This window comes from Punica granatum, chromosome 8 (genome assembly GCF_007655135.1).
Source record: "Punica granatum isolate Tunisia-2019 chromosome 8, ASM765513v2, whole genome shotgun sequence".
Taxonomy (NCBI): domain Eukaryota; kingdom Viridiplantae; phylum Streptophyta; class Magnoliopsida; order Myrtales; family Lythraceae; genus Punica; species Punica granatum.
In genome coordinates, this window is record NC_045134.1 from 2,714,318 (window position 1) to 2,734,830 (window position 20,513).

General features: G+C 40.0%; 2 protein-coding genes across 3 annotated transcripts; both read right to left on the bottom strand.

Annotated features, from left to right (window-relative positions):
• Positions 1–6,526: 6,526 nt before the first annotated feature.
• LOC116187326 (RING-H2 finger protein ATL66) lies at positions 6,527–7,359 on the bottom strand. Its single transcript, XM_031515983.1, has one exon. It carries the CDS (start codon positions 7,193–7,195, stop codon positions 6,704–6,706), a length of 492 nt encoding a protein of 163 aa, XP_031371843.1. The 5' UTR covers positions 7,196–7,359; the 3' UTR covers positions 6,527–6,703.
• Positions 7,360–8,728: 1,369 nt separating this feature from the next.
• On the bottom strand, positions 8,729–11,521 carry LOC116187323 (ethylene-responsive transcription factor ABI4). 2 transcript variants are annotated; one of them, XM_031515981.1, is made up of 3 exons: positions 11,046–11,521; positions 10,078–10,866; positions 8,729–9,829 (listed from the first exon to the last, which is right to left on the bottom strand). In XM_031515981.1, coding segments are annotated over exons 1-3 (1,122 nt in total). In that variant the 5' UTR covers positions 11,378–11,521; the 3' UTR covers positions 8,729–9,828. The 2 variants fall into 2 exon arrangements, with proteins under 2 accessions (XP_031371841.1, XP_031371840.1); XM_031515980.1 differs by having other exon boundaries at positions 8,729–10,866.
• Positions 11,522–20,513: the final 8,992 nt, after the last annotated feature.

A 20,513-nucleotide genomic window follows, 5' to 3' on the forward strand; every position in this document is an offset into this window, starting at 1 on the left:
TCTACCCTTCGTACTTGAGCTCGATATACCACACACACGCCGCTATGTGATATGTCGCCCGCATCATCTAACAGTTACGGGTTACCTTGTTGTTCGTAACAAAGGCAAGCATTTGCCCGTTGAACTGTAGTTTGGTGCTCCAGTTAAGTACGGAAGTCTGAGTAGCTCGAAGCACGGCGAGTGTCGTCCTGATTTGCAAGTGATAAGACGCCCGATAGTTGTAAGCAAGTCATCCTTTACTTCATGACATCAATTGAAAGAATAAATCTGGTTCATGCGTACTTATATATGGAAGAACATGAAATTAGTTGTGCAATAGAGTTTTTAAGGAGGCAGTCAATGTTACATTTTTTTTTTTTTTGCTAACCCAGGGTATCCGGGTTTCGCCCGACTAATCCCCGAGGCTCCGTGAACTCCCGGCGGCGCACGGATCGGGTAATCACGTCAAAGGCGCTTCGGTGACCCCAAGGAAATTCGAACCCGGGTCTCGATGCAAACTTGAGTGCACATTAACCACTAGGCCAACTGCCTTGGGTTGGCAGTCAATGTTACATTAAATCATGCACGACGGTGGAATGGAAAGATAAAAGAGGAAAAGAGCACATGCCGCGGAATCAGGAATCAGGAAGCCCATCACTTCGTCCGACGAGAAGATGTTAAATTTAATAATTATTATAAATTAAATTCCCCAGCCAAAGTCTGCCAAATAATGAAGAGCCCGATATGAACTCCCCATCTGCTCACTTAATAATTCCCATCCATCTAACCTTATCTACATGGCGTAAATAATATTAGGTCGATTTCAACAACTGATTTCACGGCCCAGTGTGTTTAGTAAATGAAATGGTAGCTAGCTAGCTAGAGTTCCCGACGAGAAGTCGAAATGAAATACGGGACTAATTCCCTCCTCGACTTGTTCTCGTTAATGTCCATCGTCATTTTATCAGACAAATCACCTTTTTCTGCACCGTTATAACTTTAAGATGCGGAGTTGCCAATATTTCCATATAGCGTCCTTTTATTTTGACATTAACATACGACTTACTCAACAATCAATAAATAGGAATCTATTGTTGGCCTATGTTGGGGTTAGGGATGTACTCAACCAAACAATAACGCAGCGATTAATCTTCCTTCCCTTCTAGTGTAATCGAGATAGGAACTAATCAAATCAACCAACAAGCAGTAAAGTAAAACAACACCAAGAATTTTACGTGGAAAACCCCAATGTGGGGAAAAACCACGGGACCAACTCCGAATCAACGATCCACTATGAAGATTATACAATGTCTTTCATCAAGGGTAAACCCTCGAATTTAGTATTTGGGTGATCCAAGAGAGTGTTTCTCTTGAGTTTGGTGATCCAAGGGTTTACCCTTGATGAAAGACATTGTATAATCTTCATAGTGGATCGTTGATTCGGAGTTGGTCCCGTGGTTTTTCCCCACATTGGGGTTTTCCACGTAAAATTCTTGGTGTTGTTTTACTTTACTGCTTGTTGGTTGATTTGATTAGTTCCTATCTCGATTACACTAGAAGGGGAGGAAGATTAATCGCTGCGTTATTGTTTGGTTGAGTACATCCCTAACCCCAACAAGTGGTATCAGAGCTTCGGGTTAGAGAAGTTTGAGTTTTTTCGGTGTTTTCGAGATGGAGGAATCTACAGGATCTATGTTCAAGTTGAATGCAACCAACTACTCTATATGGAAGTCTCGGATGGAGGATCTTCTATTTTGCAGGGATTTGTACGATCCTATTGAAGGGGATTCCGCGAAACCCAAAGATAAGGATGACAAGGCTTGGGAACGCACAAATCGGAAGACTATTGGTTTGATTCGGCAGTGGATAGACAATAGTATTTATCATCATGTTGCTCAGGAGACAAATGCAAAAGCTTTGTGGGATAAATTGACAAATCTCTATGCGAGGAAGACGCCGCAAAATAAGGCATTCCTCGTGAAGAAGCTGGTTCATCTTCGTTTTCAGGATGGAGGTGATATGGCTGTGCACATGAGTAATTTCCAGGATATTATTAACCAGTTGACGAACCTGGAGATAATATTACCCGATGAGTTGCAGGCCTGTCTACTTTTAGGGACTCTACCGGATAATTGGGACACACTTGTGGTTGCATTAAGCAATTCTGCGCCAAACGGGAAGCTATCGTTGGCCACGGTGACAGACAGTTTATTTAATGAGGAGACTAGAAGGAAAGGCTCGGGGATTTCCATTCAGTCTGAAGCTTTGGTTACTGAACAACGGGGGAGAAGTCAAAGCAGAAATTTCTCTTCCAAGCATAGTAACTCACGTGGCAAATCGAGGGGTAGATCAAAGTCGAAGACGAGGAAAGTGGTCACTTGCTATCACTGTGGAAAGGAGGGACACTACAAAAGGGAGTGTAGAGCTCTGAAGAAAAATCAGAATGGCAACGGTGAGAGCAAGAAGGAAGAAGGTACTACAGCAGTGGCATCTGATGGAGAGACCTACATCATTTGTGATGAAGCCTATGTGAATTTCACATGTCAGGACTCTACCTGGGTTGCAGATACAGGTGCCTCGTTTCATGTCACTCCTCATCGGGATTTCTTTTCATCTTACACTACCGGGACTATGGTTATGTGAGAATGGGGAATGGACAATCATGCAAGATTGTCGGTATTGGTGATGTCTGTCTAGAGACCGAGCTTGGCTGCAAGTTGTTTTTGAAGAAGGTGAGGCATGTTCCAGAAATTCGCCTTAACCTAATCTCGACGGGTCAACTTGATGATGAAGGCTACAGTAATGAATTCAGCAATGGGAGATGGAAGCTCTCCAAGGGTTCGTTGATTGTGGCACGGGGTCAGAAGACCGACACTCTCTACAGGCTGCGTGCCAGACACAATTCCGGTCAAATTAATGTTGCTGAGGATTATCCTATCGAGCTATGGCATAGGAGACTTGGGCATATCAGCGAGAAAGGTATTCAAATTCTTGCTAGAAAGCAGTCTTTGCCCGTTAAAGGTATGCACTTGAGCACTTGTGATCACTGTTTAGCTGGTAAGCAGAGGAGAGTTTCTTTTGTTAGAAGTCGTCCCTCTAGATGCCATCATATACTTGATCTTGTGCATACAGATGTTTGTTTTATGTCGGATAGATCTCTTGGTGGTGCTCTCTATTTTGTGACATTTATAGATGATCACACCAGGAAAGTTTGGGCTTACCCTATGAGAACTAAAGATCAGGTGACTGAGATTTTCAAGAACTTCCATGTAGCAGTGGAAAGAGAAACAGGCATGAAGCTGAAATGTGTCAGAGCTGATAATGGTGGTGAGTATAGAGGTCCTTTCGAGAACTATTGCAGGACTCACGGTATCAAACTTGAGAAGACGGTACCGAAGACACCACAACAGAACGGGCTTGCAGAGAGAATGAACCGCACAATTGTTGAGAGAGTTCGTTGTATGCTTTCTCAGGCGAAACTGTCTAAGCCTTTCTGGGGCGAGGCAATGAGGTCAGCGGTTGATCTTATTAATCTTACACCGTCAGTTGCACTTGATGGAGATGTACCCCAGCAGGTGTGGACCGGCAAGAAAGTATCATACAAGCATCTCAGAGTATTCGGGTGCAGGGCATCTGTTCACATTCCTCGAGATGAAAGATCAAAACTTGATGCCAAGGCAAAACAGTGCATCTTCTTGGGTTATGCACATGAAGAGTTCGGGTACAGGCTTTGGGACCCTGATAGCAAGAAGATCATCAGGAGCAGGGATGTTGTCTTCTTTGAGGACCAGACAATCGAGGATTTGCAAAAGTTAGAGAAGGCCAGTGTAGGCAATCCTCACGAGATCTCTATTCCTGTACCGGTTGATGTAGAGCATCCAATGGAAGAGGTACCTGGTGAGTATGAAGAAACCACGACTGGGGGTGAGATTCCTCAGGTAGATGATGATGTGACTACGGATGATACAGGCTCGCAGTTACAGTTAGAGCCTGCAGATCTACCTAGACAATCTGATAGAATAAGACGATCATCTACAAGATATCCGCCTCATGAATATGTGCTACTGACTGACGGGGGAGAACCTGAGTGCTATGATGAAGCTGTGGCACATGAGCACAAGGAGCACTGGTTGAAGGCGATGAATGAGGAGATGAACTCCTTGTCTGAAAATCACACGTATGACCTAGTGAAGCTACCGCAACGTAAGAGAGCATTGAAGAACAAATGGGTCTACAGGTTGAAGACAGAGAACTCGCGACCTCGATACAAAGCTCGGCTGGTAGTGAAAGGTTTCAACCAGAAGAAAGGAGTTGACTTCGAGGAGATCTTCTCGCCTGTTGTCAAGATGTCATCGATCCGAGTTGTTCTCGCACTGGCAGCTAGTCTAAATTTGGAGATCGAGCAGCTCGATGTAAAAACAGCTTTCCTACATGGTGACTTGGAGGAAGAAATATATATGGAGCAGCCTGAAGGATTCCGAGTTAAAGGTAAGGAGCATTTGGTGTGCAGGCTGAGGAAGAGCTTGTATGGGCTTAAGCAAGCACCTCGGCAGTGGTATAAAAAGTTTGACTCTTTCATGTTGAGCCATGGCTACACACGGACAACTTCAGATCATTGTGTGTTCGTGAAACAATTCTCGAATGGTGATTTTATCATTTTACTGTTATATGTGGATGATATGCTACTTGTTGGTCATGATATGAGCAAGATTACAGAGTTGAAGAAGGAGCTCAACAAGTCCTTTGCCATGAAGGATTTGGGACCGGCAAAGCAGATCCTTGGGATGCATATTTCTCGTGACAGATCAAGTGGAAAACTTTGGCTTTCTCAAGAGAAGTACATCGAGAAGATTTTGGATCGGTTCAACATGGGTAATGCTAAACCAGTTTCATCACCACTTGCTTCTCATTTCAAACTTAGCTCGAAGCAATGTCCTACAAGTGAGAAGGAGAAAGAAGAGATGAAGAAAGTTCCTTACTCATCAGCTGTAGGAAGTTTAATGTATGCCATGGTCTGTACAAGGCCAGATATTGCTCATTCTGTTGGTGTGGTAAGTCGTTTTCTCTCCAATCCGGGGAAAGAGCATTGGAATGCGGTTAAATGGATCCTGAGGTATCTCAGAGGAACATCCAAGGTGTGTTTACACTTTGGCACTGGTAAGCCGGAGTTAGTGGGCTACACGGATGCAGATATGGCAGGAGATATCGATTCCCGGAAATCCACTTCGGGATACTTGATGACTTTTGCAGGGGGAGCTATCTCATGGCAATCAAGGCTTCAAAAGTGCATCGCTTTGTCTACAACGGAAGCCGAATACATTGCGGTGACCGAAGGTTGCAAGGAGATGTTGTGGTTGCAAAAGTTTTTGCAGGAGTTGAGCTTGAAGCAAGAAAGGTATGTTCTACACTGTGATAGTCAAAGCGCCATTCATCTTTGCAAGAATCCCACTTTCCATTCGAGGTCGAAGCATATCGATATCAAGTTTCATTGGATTAGAGATGTGTTGGAGTCTAAGCTGGTGAAGCTAGACAAAGTACACACTGATGAGAATGGAGCTGATATGATGACAAAACCTCTCGCTAGGGAGAAACTTCATGTTTGTCGAAGTATAGCCGGTATGCTTGAAGCCTCCAAATAGTCGGGAGGGGGAGTTTGTTGGGTATCCCTCCAATTTGGAGGAAGTTGGACTCAAATTGTATTGGGCTTTTATCGGGCTTTAATAGGCCCAAGAACCCATTTTTGTTAGGGTTTATTCTTCAGCAAATCAGCTGAGGTATAAAAGCAGAAGCAGCAGCCGCAGCGGCAGAACAGCAGCAGCAAAGGGGCAGCAGAACAGCACAGCAGAACAGAGGAAGAGCAGAGGAGAATTCTGCTCAACAGGGGCAGCGCGCAGCTGGAGATCAAACCTCGATCGGGACATCAAACGAACTCCGATTGGGACGAAATTTTGACAGCAGCTTCACAACACGTGGGGCTAACTTCTGAACGGTCAGAATTTCTATTCGAGCTCTGTAGGTGCTGTTTCAGCTGATTTTGTGAACCACCCGGTGTGGGTGACGAATTTAGTATTTGGGTGATCCAAGAGAGTGTTTCTCTTGAGTTTGGTGATCCAAGGGTTTACCCTTGATGAAAGACATTGTATAATCTTCATAGTGGATCGTTGATTCGGAGTTGGTCCCGTGGTTTTTCCCCACATTGGGGTTTTCCACGTAAAATTCTTGGTGTTGTTTTACTTTACTGCTTGTTGGTTGATTTGATTAGTTCCTATCTCGATTACACTAGAAGGGGAGGAAGATTAATCGCTGCGTTATTGTTTGGTTGAGTACATCCCTAACCCCAACAGCCTAAAATGATGGCGCAACTCTTACATGAAAAATGGTATCAATGTTTCGCGAATGCTAAGTGGTGCACGTTCCTTATGGGAAATTACATGTATTTCTTCCTCGAAACTCGGTGAAGGTGATTAACGTATAGTTTTCGATAAACCGGACAAGCATATAAATTTTCGAACATATTCTTCCCTTATTACCAAGAGGGATCTGCACAGAACAACCTCAATTTATCACGGTCGAATTCAATTTCGCGAATCAAACCAACCAAATTTTCTTTTTTTTACCCAAAATTCTCCAAATCAACACAGTTCGAAGTTAATTATCACCAAAAAAAATAATGCCGGCGCTAGAAGAAAAAAGGGCAAGTCAAAGGTCAACTCCTGATCTCGACTCACTGAATCACTAAGGGAGGGGCCAAGTCGGCCCGGAGATTGGCCCTGCAGAGGGGGCAGACCGGCTGAGCAGCAAGCCACCGGTCGACGCACTCGCAATGATAGCAGTGCCGACACGGCGGGAGAACCTTTATCTTCTCCCCGTCCTTAAAGATCCCCAAGCAGATACTGCACTCGGTCTCTTCAGTGGCGTCGTCCCGGGGCTTCTTTCCGTCCCCAGCTCCGTCGAAAACCACGACGGGGAGGCCGTCGATTGCGGCACGGTCCAGGCCAGCGGATGGCCTCGTAGTGGCTGAAGGGGACCCGGGCAAGGAGGAGGAAGTGGCGAAGTTGCAGAGCCACCGGGCGTAGAGGAAGAGGAGGGTGAATAGGAGGATGGCGGAGAAGAGGACCGCGATGTAGAAGAGCGTCCGGCCTCGGATTTGGAAGTTCCGGTCGTCGAGGAGCTCGGTGTACTGCCAGTGGAACGTGGACGGGGCGGAGGATGCCATCAAGGGACGGCTGAGCGGGGTGGTCACCGGCGCTCGAGAGGCAGCCACGGCGGAGGAGGAGGACGGCGGGGCATGGCGGAATAGGAGACTTGCCCCGAAAGGGAGATCTTTTTCTGGAGAGGTCTGAGGGAATGAATGAGAGAGCTTAGTACTGCCGATATTTTCGGAGAGGGAAAATAAGTAGTGATCACCGATCACTTGGGGAGAGCACGTGCGGCGCGCGTGACGATCGACGACACTCGAGACCGGGGTCTCCCTCGATGGTCGCATGTGGTCGGCGAATTTTTCATTTTGCCCCGCCAAGGACATTATCCAAGTTCTTTTCTTGGTCCTCGATCTTTGGCTCAATAGAAATTCCCTCCCGAAAGCTTTTTTTTTTTTACACCGTCTTAATTTGCGCTACCAAATTACTAATTACACTCAGCGTCTCGGAAACGTTGAATATACTTAGTGGTGCACTTCATGTTGAACCGTCTTGACATACTAAGGTATGATTGGAATCAAGGGACCATATACATATACATATATATAGAATTTTCCAATAGACTTTACTTCATGTTTACAATACGAGCTCAATATCGATTAGTCCATCACCATTACCTTTCCTACATGATTCGATCAATATAAAATCCTACTTCATGTCCCATTAACTTTAATTATTACTTGTTGTTAAATGGGAAAAAAAAAAAGAGTGACCGAAAACTATTCAAAAGAAGTAAAAAGGATTAAGTAGATTCATAAGTATCAATTATTTTTTCCTTTTATTTTTTTAAAGATAATATCGCGTCTGTTTCTATGCATGCAACACACAGCTATATATCTCTAATTATGGTAACTATGAAATGCTCGCAGCTAGGCAAACATAGGCTCATCCTCTTAGTGAAACTCATATTAAAATGATAATTTTTTTTCTGTTTCCCGCATTAAATTAAAATAATTAAAAGTTTGGGCCTCATGTGGGAGTTCAGGTGGGAGGCAGTACTCAAGAGTAGCTTGGAGCCCAATCCACCAACTTGAAGTTGGGCTAGCTATAGCCTATAGGCAACCCTTTTGTTTAAACTCATGTTTTATTTTATTTAATTTTTTGGTACGAAGGATAGCATGGGACCGGAGACCATCGAAACAACACTACAAAGCCAACTAGAAATGGTTATAAAGAAGCCTCGATGATATATCGCTCAGTAGAAGCATAAGGATGCCAGTCAGTGGAGAACTGAAGATATACAAGCTCGCAAGGAGAGAGATCCAAAAGAAACGTAACGTCACTGCATGCGCATCACAATTAAGGCAGTAGAACAATACTGGGGGTTCAAGGTCCCTTGTGATCAATTCGACGGGAAGAGGCAATCCCTTGTGATTGATTCGACGGGAAGAGGCAAAGCAGGATCGAGAAATACGTACTCAATATGTATATATTACTAGACACTTCTGGTCAGTATGATTATTCATTCATATATAATAATAGTAACACAAAATTTTTGTAATTAATTAAGTAGGTTATCGATAAAATTGAGATATCAGTTTGTCAGTTATTACAACACATATTATTGTGAACTGATAAAAAAATGTCATATCTCCTGCGTACTGTATACACATACATACACTGGTTTCCAGGAGTTCAGGAGTTGCAGCATATATTCCACCAACCAATACATGTCCACTATATGTGCGAGCGCATACAATTACTTATATCCCCTTACCCCAAAAAAAAAGAAAAAAAAAATTGCTCATCTCCCATGAGAAATTAAAATGTATGCAGAGCATTACCATTATATAGGTTTAAAATTGATTTCTTTCTCTTACCTTAGTAAATATATGGCAGACATAGATAAGAAATGTATAAACATATGCACATATATTTCACCCAAGAAACATTTCATCTTATTACATAAATAAAAAGGAGCATATCTATATTCTCATCTTGGTTTCCTAGAAGAGAATGAGAAACATTGAAGATTAGCAAAATCCCTACTCTTTCAATCGATTACTTGAGTCCCAAATAGTTAGGCTAAAATGCACCAACTCTCGATCGCCGATGTGTCGCATTCGATACGTATGGAGTTTTAATTCAATGACTTACAGTGAGAATATTTAGGAATCAAATGCAGTTTTAGCTAGAAAAACTAATTGCAAATGGATTGATCGTTTAGAAGAGATGATAATATGTAACTAATTAAGAAATTCATTGTTTTTTCTTTTTTTGGCTCAACATTGAATTGATTATTCCAATTACTACAATAGGATACAATGATTCTTAAGTACATGCTTCAGCCTCAACTGGGGGTGGGGAGTAAAACTGGGAAAGATCTAATTAGAATCTAAAAATACCTCAAGGGAAAAGAAAAAAAAACTAAATCTTTCCCTAACCTATTGACTATGAAGTTGAATCATGAAGAAGAACACCAAGACCAACAGCCTATGAATGTAAATTCCCTCTTGGAGATTGCTGTCATCTGATAATGAATCAAAGGAAACCGCTTCCTCTGAATCTTTCAACACGAAACAACAAAAAAATCCCAATGTAATACGGTGATCCTGAACTTCTTGAATCAGAGAATTTACTTACTGTTGCAATATCAACTGTTCCACATACGCAGCAGTTCCACGTGCATCCTTGATATACTTGGACAATTTCTGCAAATTTTAAATCGAAAATGGCATGCTAGCCTCTTCGAATGATCCCGATCATAACCGAAGAATCTTCGCATGTAGACTATTTGAAAGAATCATGGATGTCTGATATATCCATCCACATCATCTTTTGCAAACTAAAAATATATCAATTCATATATAATTGCTTTTGATCCAAATATTTCATCTACCTATTATATGTATAATAAATCTCTTTTCTCCTGAGACCCGGGTTTGCTCAAAAATCATACCAGAAAGGGTCGCCGTAGTCCCAGAGGCCATGCTGGAGGTACTCCTCATTCGTTAGCGGCCACATCGGAGGCGGCGGTGAGCCTGGGCCGCTGGCCACAATTGCTGGATCTGGCCCCAGAGGCGACGACACTGCCTGTGAAGTGAGGGAGAGGCTCGCGTCCACCAAGCCGATGAGCGAGTTTGCATCACCGGGGTTCTGAATATGGATCTGTGGTTGCTGTTCCTGATGATGCTGATCATCACAACTAGGGTTAGGGTTTTGGATTGGTGCAGTGACAGCAGCGACAACCGCGTGGTCCTCTCCCGTTCCCCTTGCTACCTCTTCCGAACACAGAGCTCGCCGATAATTGTCGTGCTGTGCCTGCAGTTCTGACCACCCCGAGGAGCACTGTGAGTTATTTGGTACTACCGTGGTATTGGAACATTGCAGGGCGCCGAAGTGTGGGGTGGTGCTAGGGTAGGTGAAGTAGGCCGCGTAAGGTGGGTAGCCCGCGAAGGGCAGGCTGCCGGCCCCGTAGTTGGAAGGGCGGGGTAGGAGTGGGCGGAGGGTCTGGGTCGTGGAGGAGGACGAAGAGGAGGAGGAGGATGCTGCAGTAGAGGCGGAGGATGGAGGAGGCTGGAGGTTGAGCTGGGCCTTAGGGCCGTGGAGGATGAGGGCTGCACGATCGTAAGCACGGGCGGCGTCCTCGGCGGTGTTGAAGGTTCCCAGCCACTTGCGGCTCCGGCCTCGGGGATGGCGGATCTCCGCCACCCACTTTCCCCAGCTCCGCTGCCGCACCCCTTTGTACCTGAAAGGAAGTCATAATAACAGAAAGAAATTAAAATACTATAGCTTCATGCAATTATATCTAATTAAGCGGGTGAGCAGCTGATAATTATTAATTAGAGATACATTATTATACTGTGTTCTTCCAGGTTGACGTGAGGGCAGTTGTGTTATATGTATTATTCGAGTACTACGTCCTACCTGAACTTGTTATTATCGGGGCCGCCCTTGCCCTTGCCCTTGCCCTTGCGGCCGCCGGCGGTGCTGGTGGAGCTACATGCGTTATCGGCGGTGGAGGCGAGGGGGCTGGAGGAGGCGGCAGCTGTGGCGGAGCTGGTGCTGTTGCCGCTATTATTGCTTAGGGTTTGGCCCTGGGAGAGATCAGAAATATTGTCATCGTTGCAATTGGAAGAAGGTGACGGATCTTCTTGCTCTTGTTGTTGTTGGGGTTGGGGTTGCAGGGGAGGGTGAAGCAGCAGAAGCTGATGATGGCTGATGTTTGGGGAAGGGGAAGAAGAGGGGGGGCTGCTCATAATAATATTAATGGTGAGTGGGGGGGAAGGAGACTGTTGGCTTTAGCGGAGACCCGACCAGAGGGAGAGCACCTCGTTCAGTGTTCTCTCTGCAATTCAGTCTCTCTCTCTCTCTCTCTCTCTTTCTCTATGTGGTGGGATGTTTTGAATGTCACCCCTTCTAATGGTGGAAGGGAGCGGTGGTCTCTCTATTTATATTTGAACCGACGCACAAAAAGGGAAAAGAAAAAAGAGAGAGAGAGAGAGAGAGAGAGAGAGGGGTTGCTCCTCGATGAAGGAAAAGAACCCTTCAAAGGTTTTAATTAGTTAATTAATATTTGGTTGCTTTTACTCTTCACTTGTCACTTGGACTAAATATCACCTTTCGACATCCACCGAGAAATGATCGTGAATTAGTTTGGTGATGCTCTTTTTTTTTAAAAAATATTTTAATAGACTGTTTTTGAACCGAATTCAGGCTATATAAGGGTTTATGAATATTGGTGGTGCAGATCAGAAAAAACAACCTTTATACTCTAGCTCGCCTCTATTATATTTCTATTTGAAGTAACTCCAACCTATAACACTAGTTCGATACAAATCCTTAGGACCTTAGCATCAGGATCACTTATACAAACCTGGAAAAAAAGCCACCTAATACAAAGTGGATGTATAGTATTTTTCGACTTAACAATACAGTTCATATATGTTATTATGCTTCATTTACTTTACTAAGCTATTGGGATCTAGCTAGCTAATAAATATATGAAGAAGCTTTTTTTAAATTAATTTTTTTTCCGTAGAAATATATGAAGAAGCATATGAATTGTAGTGATCGACTGTTACCACATGTTATTGCAGATGGTAGACTTTTTTTTTTTGTTGAGCAATCGATAATTGTCCATTGACATATAACAAAAACGAATACATAGTAAAATGTTCAAGAAAAAGACTACAAGGACAAAACCATATAGCAGATCCATCGAGATTACAGTAAAGGAAAAAATTGTGTCTGGAGCACATCCAATGAGATTAAATACAATTGCAGAAAACCTTCCAGATGTTATAAGTCTAATCCTAACTTCTTGGAACTAAATTCTACATGGACTCAATCAATGCCGGGAGGCGGAGCTAAGTGTAATCCATATAGAGCTGCGACCGTGTGGAAACAAAGGAGCAGAACCAAGAGGAATCTTAAACTGGTACTCGGCGCATGAATCTTTCACAGATTACAACATCCAGATCTAATCAATTAACCAAAACAACCTAATCCCTAACAATCAAATCAGAACAACCTAACTTCATGATCGGTTCAAACCAGTGATTATCTATCTAGTCAATCAAGTCAACAAACTAAGCTATTTTGATCAATTCAAATCAGTGACTATCTTCGAGTAGTTAAGACCTATCATGAATCAACAGAAAAAAGCAAAGGCACAAAAGATTGATTTTTTTTGCAAGCGGATGGTAAAATTAATCAAACCAATATTGTAATTCTTTAATCTGAAAGGCGCGGATGCGGTCGAAGGGATGGCGAGAAACTGCAGACAAGAACCTTTTACTTACAGTGAGAAGCCGCAGATAAGAACCTATTGCAGATGGTAGACTGGTAGTACTTAATAACTTAGACCTCATCTCCTTAACCTTGGATTTTGGGATTGGGAAAATCTGACAAATTTACTTATTTACTGGAAAGTGAATTAATTGGGTCGATCAGGAGTACTCTAATGAAATGAAAGTTATCGTGTTTTCTGACCACGGACGATCGATCCTGGCCGATACTGTGACTAGGCAAAGCCCTTTGTGCCACCCTGCCAGGAAACCAGTATGAAACGTTGGAGGCAACTCGTTCTTTTGATGTATAAACTATATAAACTATAACAGGTGACGATGCATTATTAAATATTTGTAGGAAATATATTTTGTTTTCTAACTTATTTAATTTGATTTCTTAGAATTCATATTATCATATTCTGAAGTATTTCGGTGATAAAATCACGAGATGTACAATCTATTGGTTGAGATCAATTATTCATATTTGCATTTTGGTTTTTTTGGTAGGACGAATACTTGTATTTTACAACGTGCAATAATCTAGAACGTTCCCGAATTAAAGAACTGCACTTATTGTATTTAATATTGGAGTATCTAATTGATTAGTTAATTTGTACTCTAAGATAATGGTGATACAGATGCAACTTCTTCTTTCTTGGTACGGGATACATATTGGCCAGTTGAAAATTTGGATGGAATCAATTTATATATTTGTTTTTATATATTTGTATATCTAGATCCTTAATATAGAAAGTATAATATGACTAAAATGATTTATCAATAACACATGAATGTAACATATATATCATGTTGAAATCTTATTTATTAACCCCACCGAAAGTATTTCATGGTGAGACCAACCTCAAATTCGAACAAAATCTACTCTTAGATCAATAAGTAAATGGGGCATGATTATCAGCATCCCCTATGAGAATCGGAGCACTTTTGTTTGGTGATATTTCGAGGCCTTTGTATCCTGCCTTTACAATTGGTAGATTTCTTTTTTTTTTTTTGGGCTTATCCAGTTAGCCTTAAAAAAAAAAAGGCGTATCGTTGTTTTGTCATTTGTGGATATTCATATCGAAGCTCCCAAAGGGGGGGGAAGAAGAAGAGAGAGCGTTCAAACCCGCAAATTTTATGGAGAAGAAAGAATAGTCGTTCTTTCCCCAAAAAAATAAAAAATAAAAAGAATAGTCGTTCTATTAATATTTGCTCCTGAATTCTTGTGGGAATATTTTTCATGTTATATATATTTCTTTTATTTAATTGATGGATGATTGATGTCAGCTTCCAGTTCTGGATAAACATCAACTCTGACAACCAGAGTTCATTCCAACGAGAGGAGCACGAGGTTTTTCCCCTTCTAGTAAGTACTAAATTAGGTTCTGTTCTGTTCTCCCAAAAAAAAAAGGGACAAAGAAAAGTTAAAAGGTTATATCGGCCACCGTCCCAACCGAGAGAGTCTTCCATACGAAGAGAGTACTCTTCTATATAGCGAATATAATCACCACGTGACCAGCTAGTATCATAAAGTTAATGATAGTTAAACATATCATGCCACCAAAGATTATAGTTAGGTGGCTAACAAGTTTACTTCCATTTAATTTGGTAAATTCAAAATTCCGAGTTTGAATTCTCTCTATGTATGTGTGTCAAAATATTTGTTAGAAGTGTGTTTTTCACTTGTGGTTAGGGATTTTGGCTTTTGTGATTACATTACGCCTTTGGTGGTGCTACTCTGATACAGTCAGTATTTGCGTTGGTTGTTCAGTTCGTCTGATATATTTGCGATTGAATACAAGAGCCGATATATTTATTGTTGTTATTTGGCTGTGCGAGGATCCTCTTTAAAAAATTTGGTTAAAATATTTTAATTTTGGGCTAATCTCCAGGAAAAAGCACGAGTTGCCCTTATTACCATTTCTAGCATTACTTTTTGAAAATTGTACAAAAAACATCAGCTATTGATTTTGTATCACATGCCAAGAACAACTTCAAATTTTTCATCGGTTTTAACAGTTTCTGGAGACATGAAAGGTGGAATTTGATCGCATGGGCCCTGACATTTTTTTTTACAAAATTACTATAAACAAAATTTTAAAAATAAAAACAAAAGAAAAAAAAATCAAAACTCTAAAATATGTAGGAGGAACGGGGCCAACATCGGGGGAGGTTGGTTGTCGCCGGAATCGGGGTAAAGGGAGAGGGTGTGGAGGCAATGGGGCTTCACTAGCAGGTACCACCCATCCACAATCACGGTCACTGGTGATATCAATCTTTGTTGATGACCTCAGTTGTGGCGGCCACCGTCGCACCAGTGGATCACCAGTAACCATTGAGGTTGTTAGCAACTTTGATTGTGGGGAGGTGGCCGCCAACAAGGCCCTCACTGCATTGCCCGCCCTCCTCCTCTTACATATTTCCTGGTTTTGATTATTTTTCTTCGGTTGTTGTTTTTTCTTTAATTTTTAGAATAATTTTGTTAAAAAAATTTGACCAATCCTAGTCAATCAATTATGTACCATGTGGAACCAATAAACACCACGTCGATAAAATCCATTAAAATTGACGAAAAGTATGACGCCGTGCTAAACGTGATATAAAATCTATAGATGATACTGCCTGTTTAATTTTCAAAAAGTTATGCTAGAAATGACATAAAGTGTAAAGTTCGTGCTTCATTAGAATTAATGGCCTGGCTTGGTCAATTTTCATGAGTTGTGCCACATTGGCAAAACCATTAATATTGACAGAAAATATAATTTGCGTTAGATATGGTACAAAATTAATAGTTAATACTTTTTTATACAAATTTTAAAAATTAATACTAGAAATGAAACAATAGTCAAAGTTCATGTTTTTTTTATTAATTAACACTTTAATTATAGAAGTCATAGGTGCATGTCCGGAGCAGTCAATTATATGTTAATCGAAAAACTTCTGCTTCTAACTCAATCGAATGAAATAAAATAAACCTTTGGTCAGATAAAACAATCTGGTCCTTTAATTTTTTTGCCTTGTTTTGCGTTTTCTTGAATAGTAAAAACCGACTAAAAACCAGAAAAATGTAAAATATTTGATCTCGTTTTGTGATCCTTATAATTAACAAAAATAATTAACTCCATCGAGCAGCCACAAAATGGGAAGCAATAATAATATCTTTTCAGGTGAGACTATGAATATCCTCAGTCAAATATACTGAATTCAATCTCCTTTAGGCCCAATCAGGAAAATTATAATTTTGTTCGAGTCACATATGGTATGTACGTTAATGTTGAAAGGAATTCTTTATCTAATACGTTTTTTTTCCTCCGAACGTAAATGAAGTTAATGAACCTACGGAATACGATAGGATATAGAGGAAAATGGAAAATCTGAAAGACGACATTAATCAGATTAAGAAACCTACAGTTTCAAGCTGAAGACATGGTCATTACAACATATCATCATATGAACTTTAGTATCGTATATGTATATATTATGCATTTATCCAAACTAATTTTATAATAACTAATCATGTAACAATACATATGTAGTTCTCTTTGGATTGCATCGCGTATCTCTTTCTCACTCTCCATTCCACACGCAGAACTTACTTCTTCAAGAAGTACTTAACATCTCAGACAACTGTAATTAGCCACTGATTGTTTGATTTAGCCGAAACCTTATTCCTCTCGATATATTTTTCATCGTTTTCTTAACTCTTTAATAGAATATTTTTGGACAGAAGATAAAATTATGTAAGTTTAATTGATCGTTAAACAAGAACACACGTGAAACGTCAGTGTGAGAATTGGCTTTTTCTTCAGTGTCGATGTAATGGGCGTTGCTTCACCCGAAAAAAAAGAAAAAAGAAAAGAGTAATGAGAGCATTATATTGCGGCTGCCGGGAAAACACAAGAAGCCAGGAGTAGTCTTTCGTGTTTGCAGTCTGAGGATGATGTCATTTAAACTTCTCATGATCCATGTCATAAGATGGACTTTAGTTGTAGCATAGAAATTCGGGATTAATTCATTCGAGCTATTTTATAGCTACACCAAAATTATTATTCGAGAGAGCGTTAATTAGTTTCAATTAATAAATTAGAATATTTTCTGATCTCATTTAAAAAGGATAAAAAAATTCTTTGATTGAATTCATGTGATTGATTAATATCAGAATCATAATTAAGTAATATAAAATAAGAAGATTGAGGTGGACATTTTCTCCTTATTATTTCACAGAGTAATTCATCATATAGTCGGTCACTTTTTTTAGGTGATATAAATGGCGGTTTATATGCATATCCGAAGCAGTCAAAGTTATTCTGCAGGTGAGCACTTTCAGAGTTTTCGCAGGAATCTTTGTCTCCTTCAAAGGTGAATTTTTTTTTTCTTTTGTTAACGGAGTGTTTGGACTTTGTCCGACTTCGGGTCTCTGGAACCCTTACGATACTTGGGACGGATAAAATGGGCCAAACCAAACTTCAGGTCTCGGGAATCCTTGCAATACTCGGGATGGATAAAATGGGCCAAACCACTTGAAGTTTCAAAGGTGAAATTATCTATACATTAATATATATGATAGCAAAATATAATAGGAGATTAACATCGACCTTCAGAATATAGATCGAATCAGCAAACATTCATCTTAACGTTGGGCGTCAATTAACCCTAGAAAATTATGAAAAATAACTTAACATTAATTAATTAAAAAATATTAATATAACAAATGCATAATTGAATATAATTATCGCCTAATAATTTATACATGATGTAATATAAAATAATCGAAACATTAACTGGTCGATTTCAACCCAACTTTTCAGTGACTAACTTTTTGTCACAAAATTCTAATTAAATAAATTTAAATATACAATTAAATATAACTACTTTGGACCACAGCAAAAATTTTATTACTTCTTGAAAATAATTTAGATACAATACTATTGAAATTCTATGTAGACCGCACAATGCATTAACGCCATTAGAGACCAAGTAAACTAAAGCTAATAAAAATAGTATGTCATTCTATAATAGTTAATTTGAAACTTTTGAACTCTTGGAGTGTTGTATTAAGTCTAGAAGATTTGAAGCGAATTTAAAATATCAAAGCGATGTCTTTTACAATTTCGATTTAAAAATTTTCTCTTTTAGAAACCATAAAGAATCAAACTAATTATATTAATTATAGTAAATGTAATTTTACTGACTTGATTTTTCTATTCTTATCCACGAAATGTGTAATTTAATTATTGCTTTCTTGTAGATAAATTATTTTAGTAGTTTGAAAAAAAAGTATTTTAATAGGATTAACTTATGAATTTGATATATTTTATTTAGAAGAATAACTTAAGAATTATACGAGAGTAAATTCTATGATGATAAACGAATTAACTAGTTTAAGACCAAATTAAATTCAATAATAAAATATCACCATTTTTTGTCTCGATTAGTAATTAATCTTGCACAACACGCAACTAAACGTGATTAGTTTCCATTAATAACTAAAAATGACACAGTATATATACATACACAGAAACAAAGGAGAAATATATTAATCACGAGGGTGTGCACAATATAATGATGTGAGAAAACTTTATTAGAGGTGCAACGGAATTAAGCACTTCGTGTCAGGAGGAGCCAAGTTCGGATAGCACCTCATGGTAATTAAATAAGCAAAAAAAAATAAAAAAAAATGGGGGAGTTTGCCTGTTAGTTGCTAAGGAGAACCGGCCGTCTATTTGCTTTGCTTCCGGTACTCGACCGGTCAGTTTGCGTCTAGCATGCAGCTGGGCCTGGCTGCACTTCTGCCTTCTTCTGTTGTCACCTTGCGATTGAATATTTTGTTTTCGTTCTATAATTTGTTTCTTTTTTCAAAGTCAGGGGACATATAGTTAATGCCGCCCACTTAGTAGAAAGGAAAAGCGAAACGAAACGAAACGAAAAGGTTAAATTTCAAGTTCAAGACGTACAGAGATGTGAATTTTCTCATGCATCACATGGTACTAATTAAATGTACACAAATATTTTTCAGTATCTAAAATTGATACCTGAAAGTCTAACGAGTCCCTATTAATTCGGTTCGAGTCAGAATTGGCTCACTAAGGGAGTAAACAATATATATTTTTTTCATTCACAATGCTCGAACTCAAGATCTTATTTAAGAATAACAAGCACCGAATTATTTGAACCAATCTATGCTGATAAATGTGCAAATTTTACATAATATCATAGGACTGTATTGAATTTTAAGTTGCCAGCCCGGTTTGATTCGAGAGTGACTTATCCATAGCTGTATCTTAGGAAATGTCCAAAAGTTTTGGCCAAACAAAGCCACCCTTTGGTCTCACACTGACCTTCTAGCTAGAGCGCACCTGACAAGAGCCCCATTAACGAGGTCACATCAAAATTACATATGTGGCCCGGCTAGCTCAATTCGGAAATATTAACATACAGTCAAAATTATCATAATAAACTCATGCATGAGATTCGATCTAATTCACCGACATCCAATTCCATGAATGATCTCTCTAAGTAACTTCTTCCAAGACGTGGGGTCGATTGTTCGAGGGCCCGCGATTCGATAAATAATTGGGTTAACTAGAGATGATGTCACGGACAATGATTTGTCAGGGAATTGTCCATGGAGGTCAGTTCGTCAACAAGAAGCTTCGTACGTATCCGGCAAAGTTGCCGTCTAGCTTTGATTTTCTGTGTAAATCACCAGTATCCAAGAGCCTTATGGATTCAATTAATTCAAGACCGAGTCGATTTGATCTAGAACTATTCGAGTGTGAACTTTTTTTCATTCATAAAAATCAAACATAAAATCTTATTTAAGAAGAACAAATATTAAATATAACTTTGCACCAGCCTTGGTAAATTGCCGTCTTCGATTTTAATTAATTCAGACGGAAATGACTAATGAGGAATCTCAATTCCGTTTCAATTCCTAAAGACGGGGCCGGCCCTACTACGGCAAAAAACCGGCGCAGAGACTTTTGCATGTGGCGGCCAGCCGGTCCTTGCCTCGGTACTCCCAAACGGTATTAAGAAACCCTTCCATCCATAAAGTAAATCAACGGTGTGGACCACATAGAGAAAGCAAGAAGAATCAAAATTCTACATAATCTTCTTGGTTTTTCTTTTTTCTCTGTTTGTTTTTTTTTTTTTTGTGATATAATCACAGCAGATGCAATAATAGAACAGTCACAGCTGATAAAGAAAATAATACATTAATTGGCGACATGGGATAACTGTCTTTATTATCGGTCGATCCGGATACGATTTAATCCGATAGTATGGAAATGCTTTCTGTCATCAAGAGCATGTAATAATTTCTCGAGCTATGATATCAATATATGTACATACCCACACGGTTCCCTCTAGGGTCTGCATGCACACTCTTGTCGCACCCTAGCTCCTTTTCGGGAGAAAAACCCTAGCTGGGATCTTGTAAGGTGAGAAAGAAAGAAAGCTGTTCCGTTATTCACAGACAAAACTCTCTCTCTCCCTCTGTCTTTCATACATAGACTACCATGCAATATGTACTCTCTGATTATTCAACTCTATTGTTATGGAGAACCCTAGCAAGTTTGACAGTGATTATCCAAAAACACAA

What these genes read in the sequence shown, in the direction of transcription:
- LOC116187326 (XM_031515983.1), bottom strand. Translation starts at nt 7,195, where the DNA reads ATGGCATCCTCCGCCCCGTCCACGTTCCACTGGCAGTACACCGAGCTC.
- LOC116187323 (XM_031515980.1), bottom strand. Translation starts at nt 11,377, where the DNA reads ATGAGCAGCCCCCCCTCTTCTTCCCCTTCCCCAAACATCAGCCATCAT. An exon ending in CCCGATAATAACAAGTTCAG is followed by an intron (nt 10,867 to 11,045) that starts GTAGGACGTAGT and finishes ACTTCCTTTCAG; the next exon opens with GTACAAAGGGGTGCGGCAGC.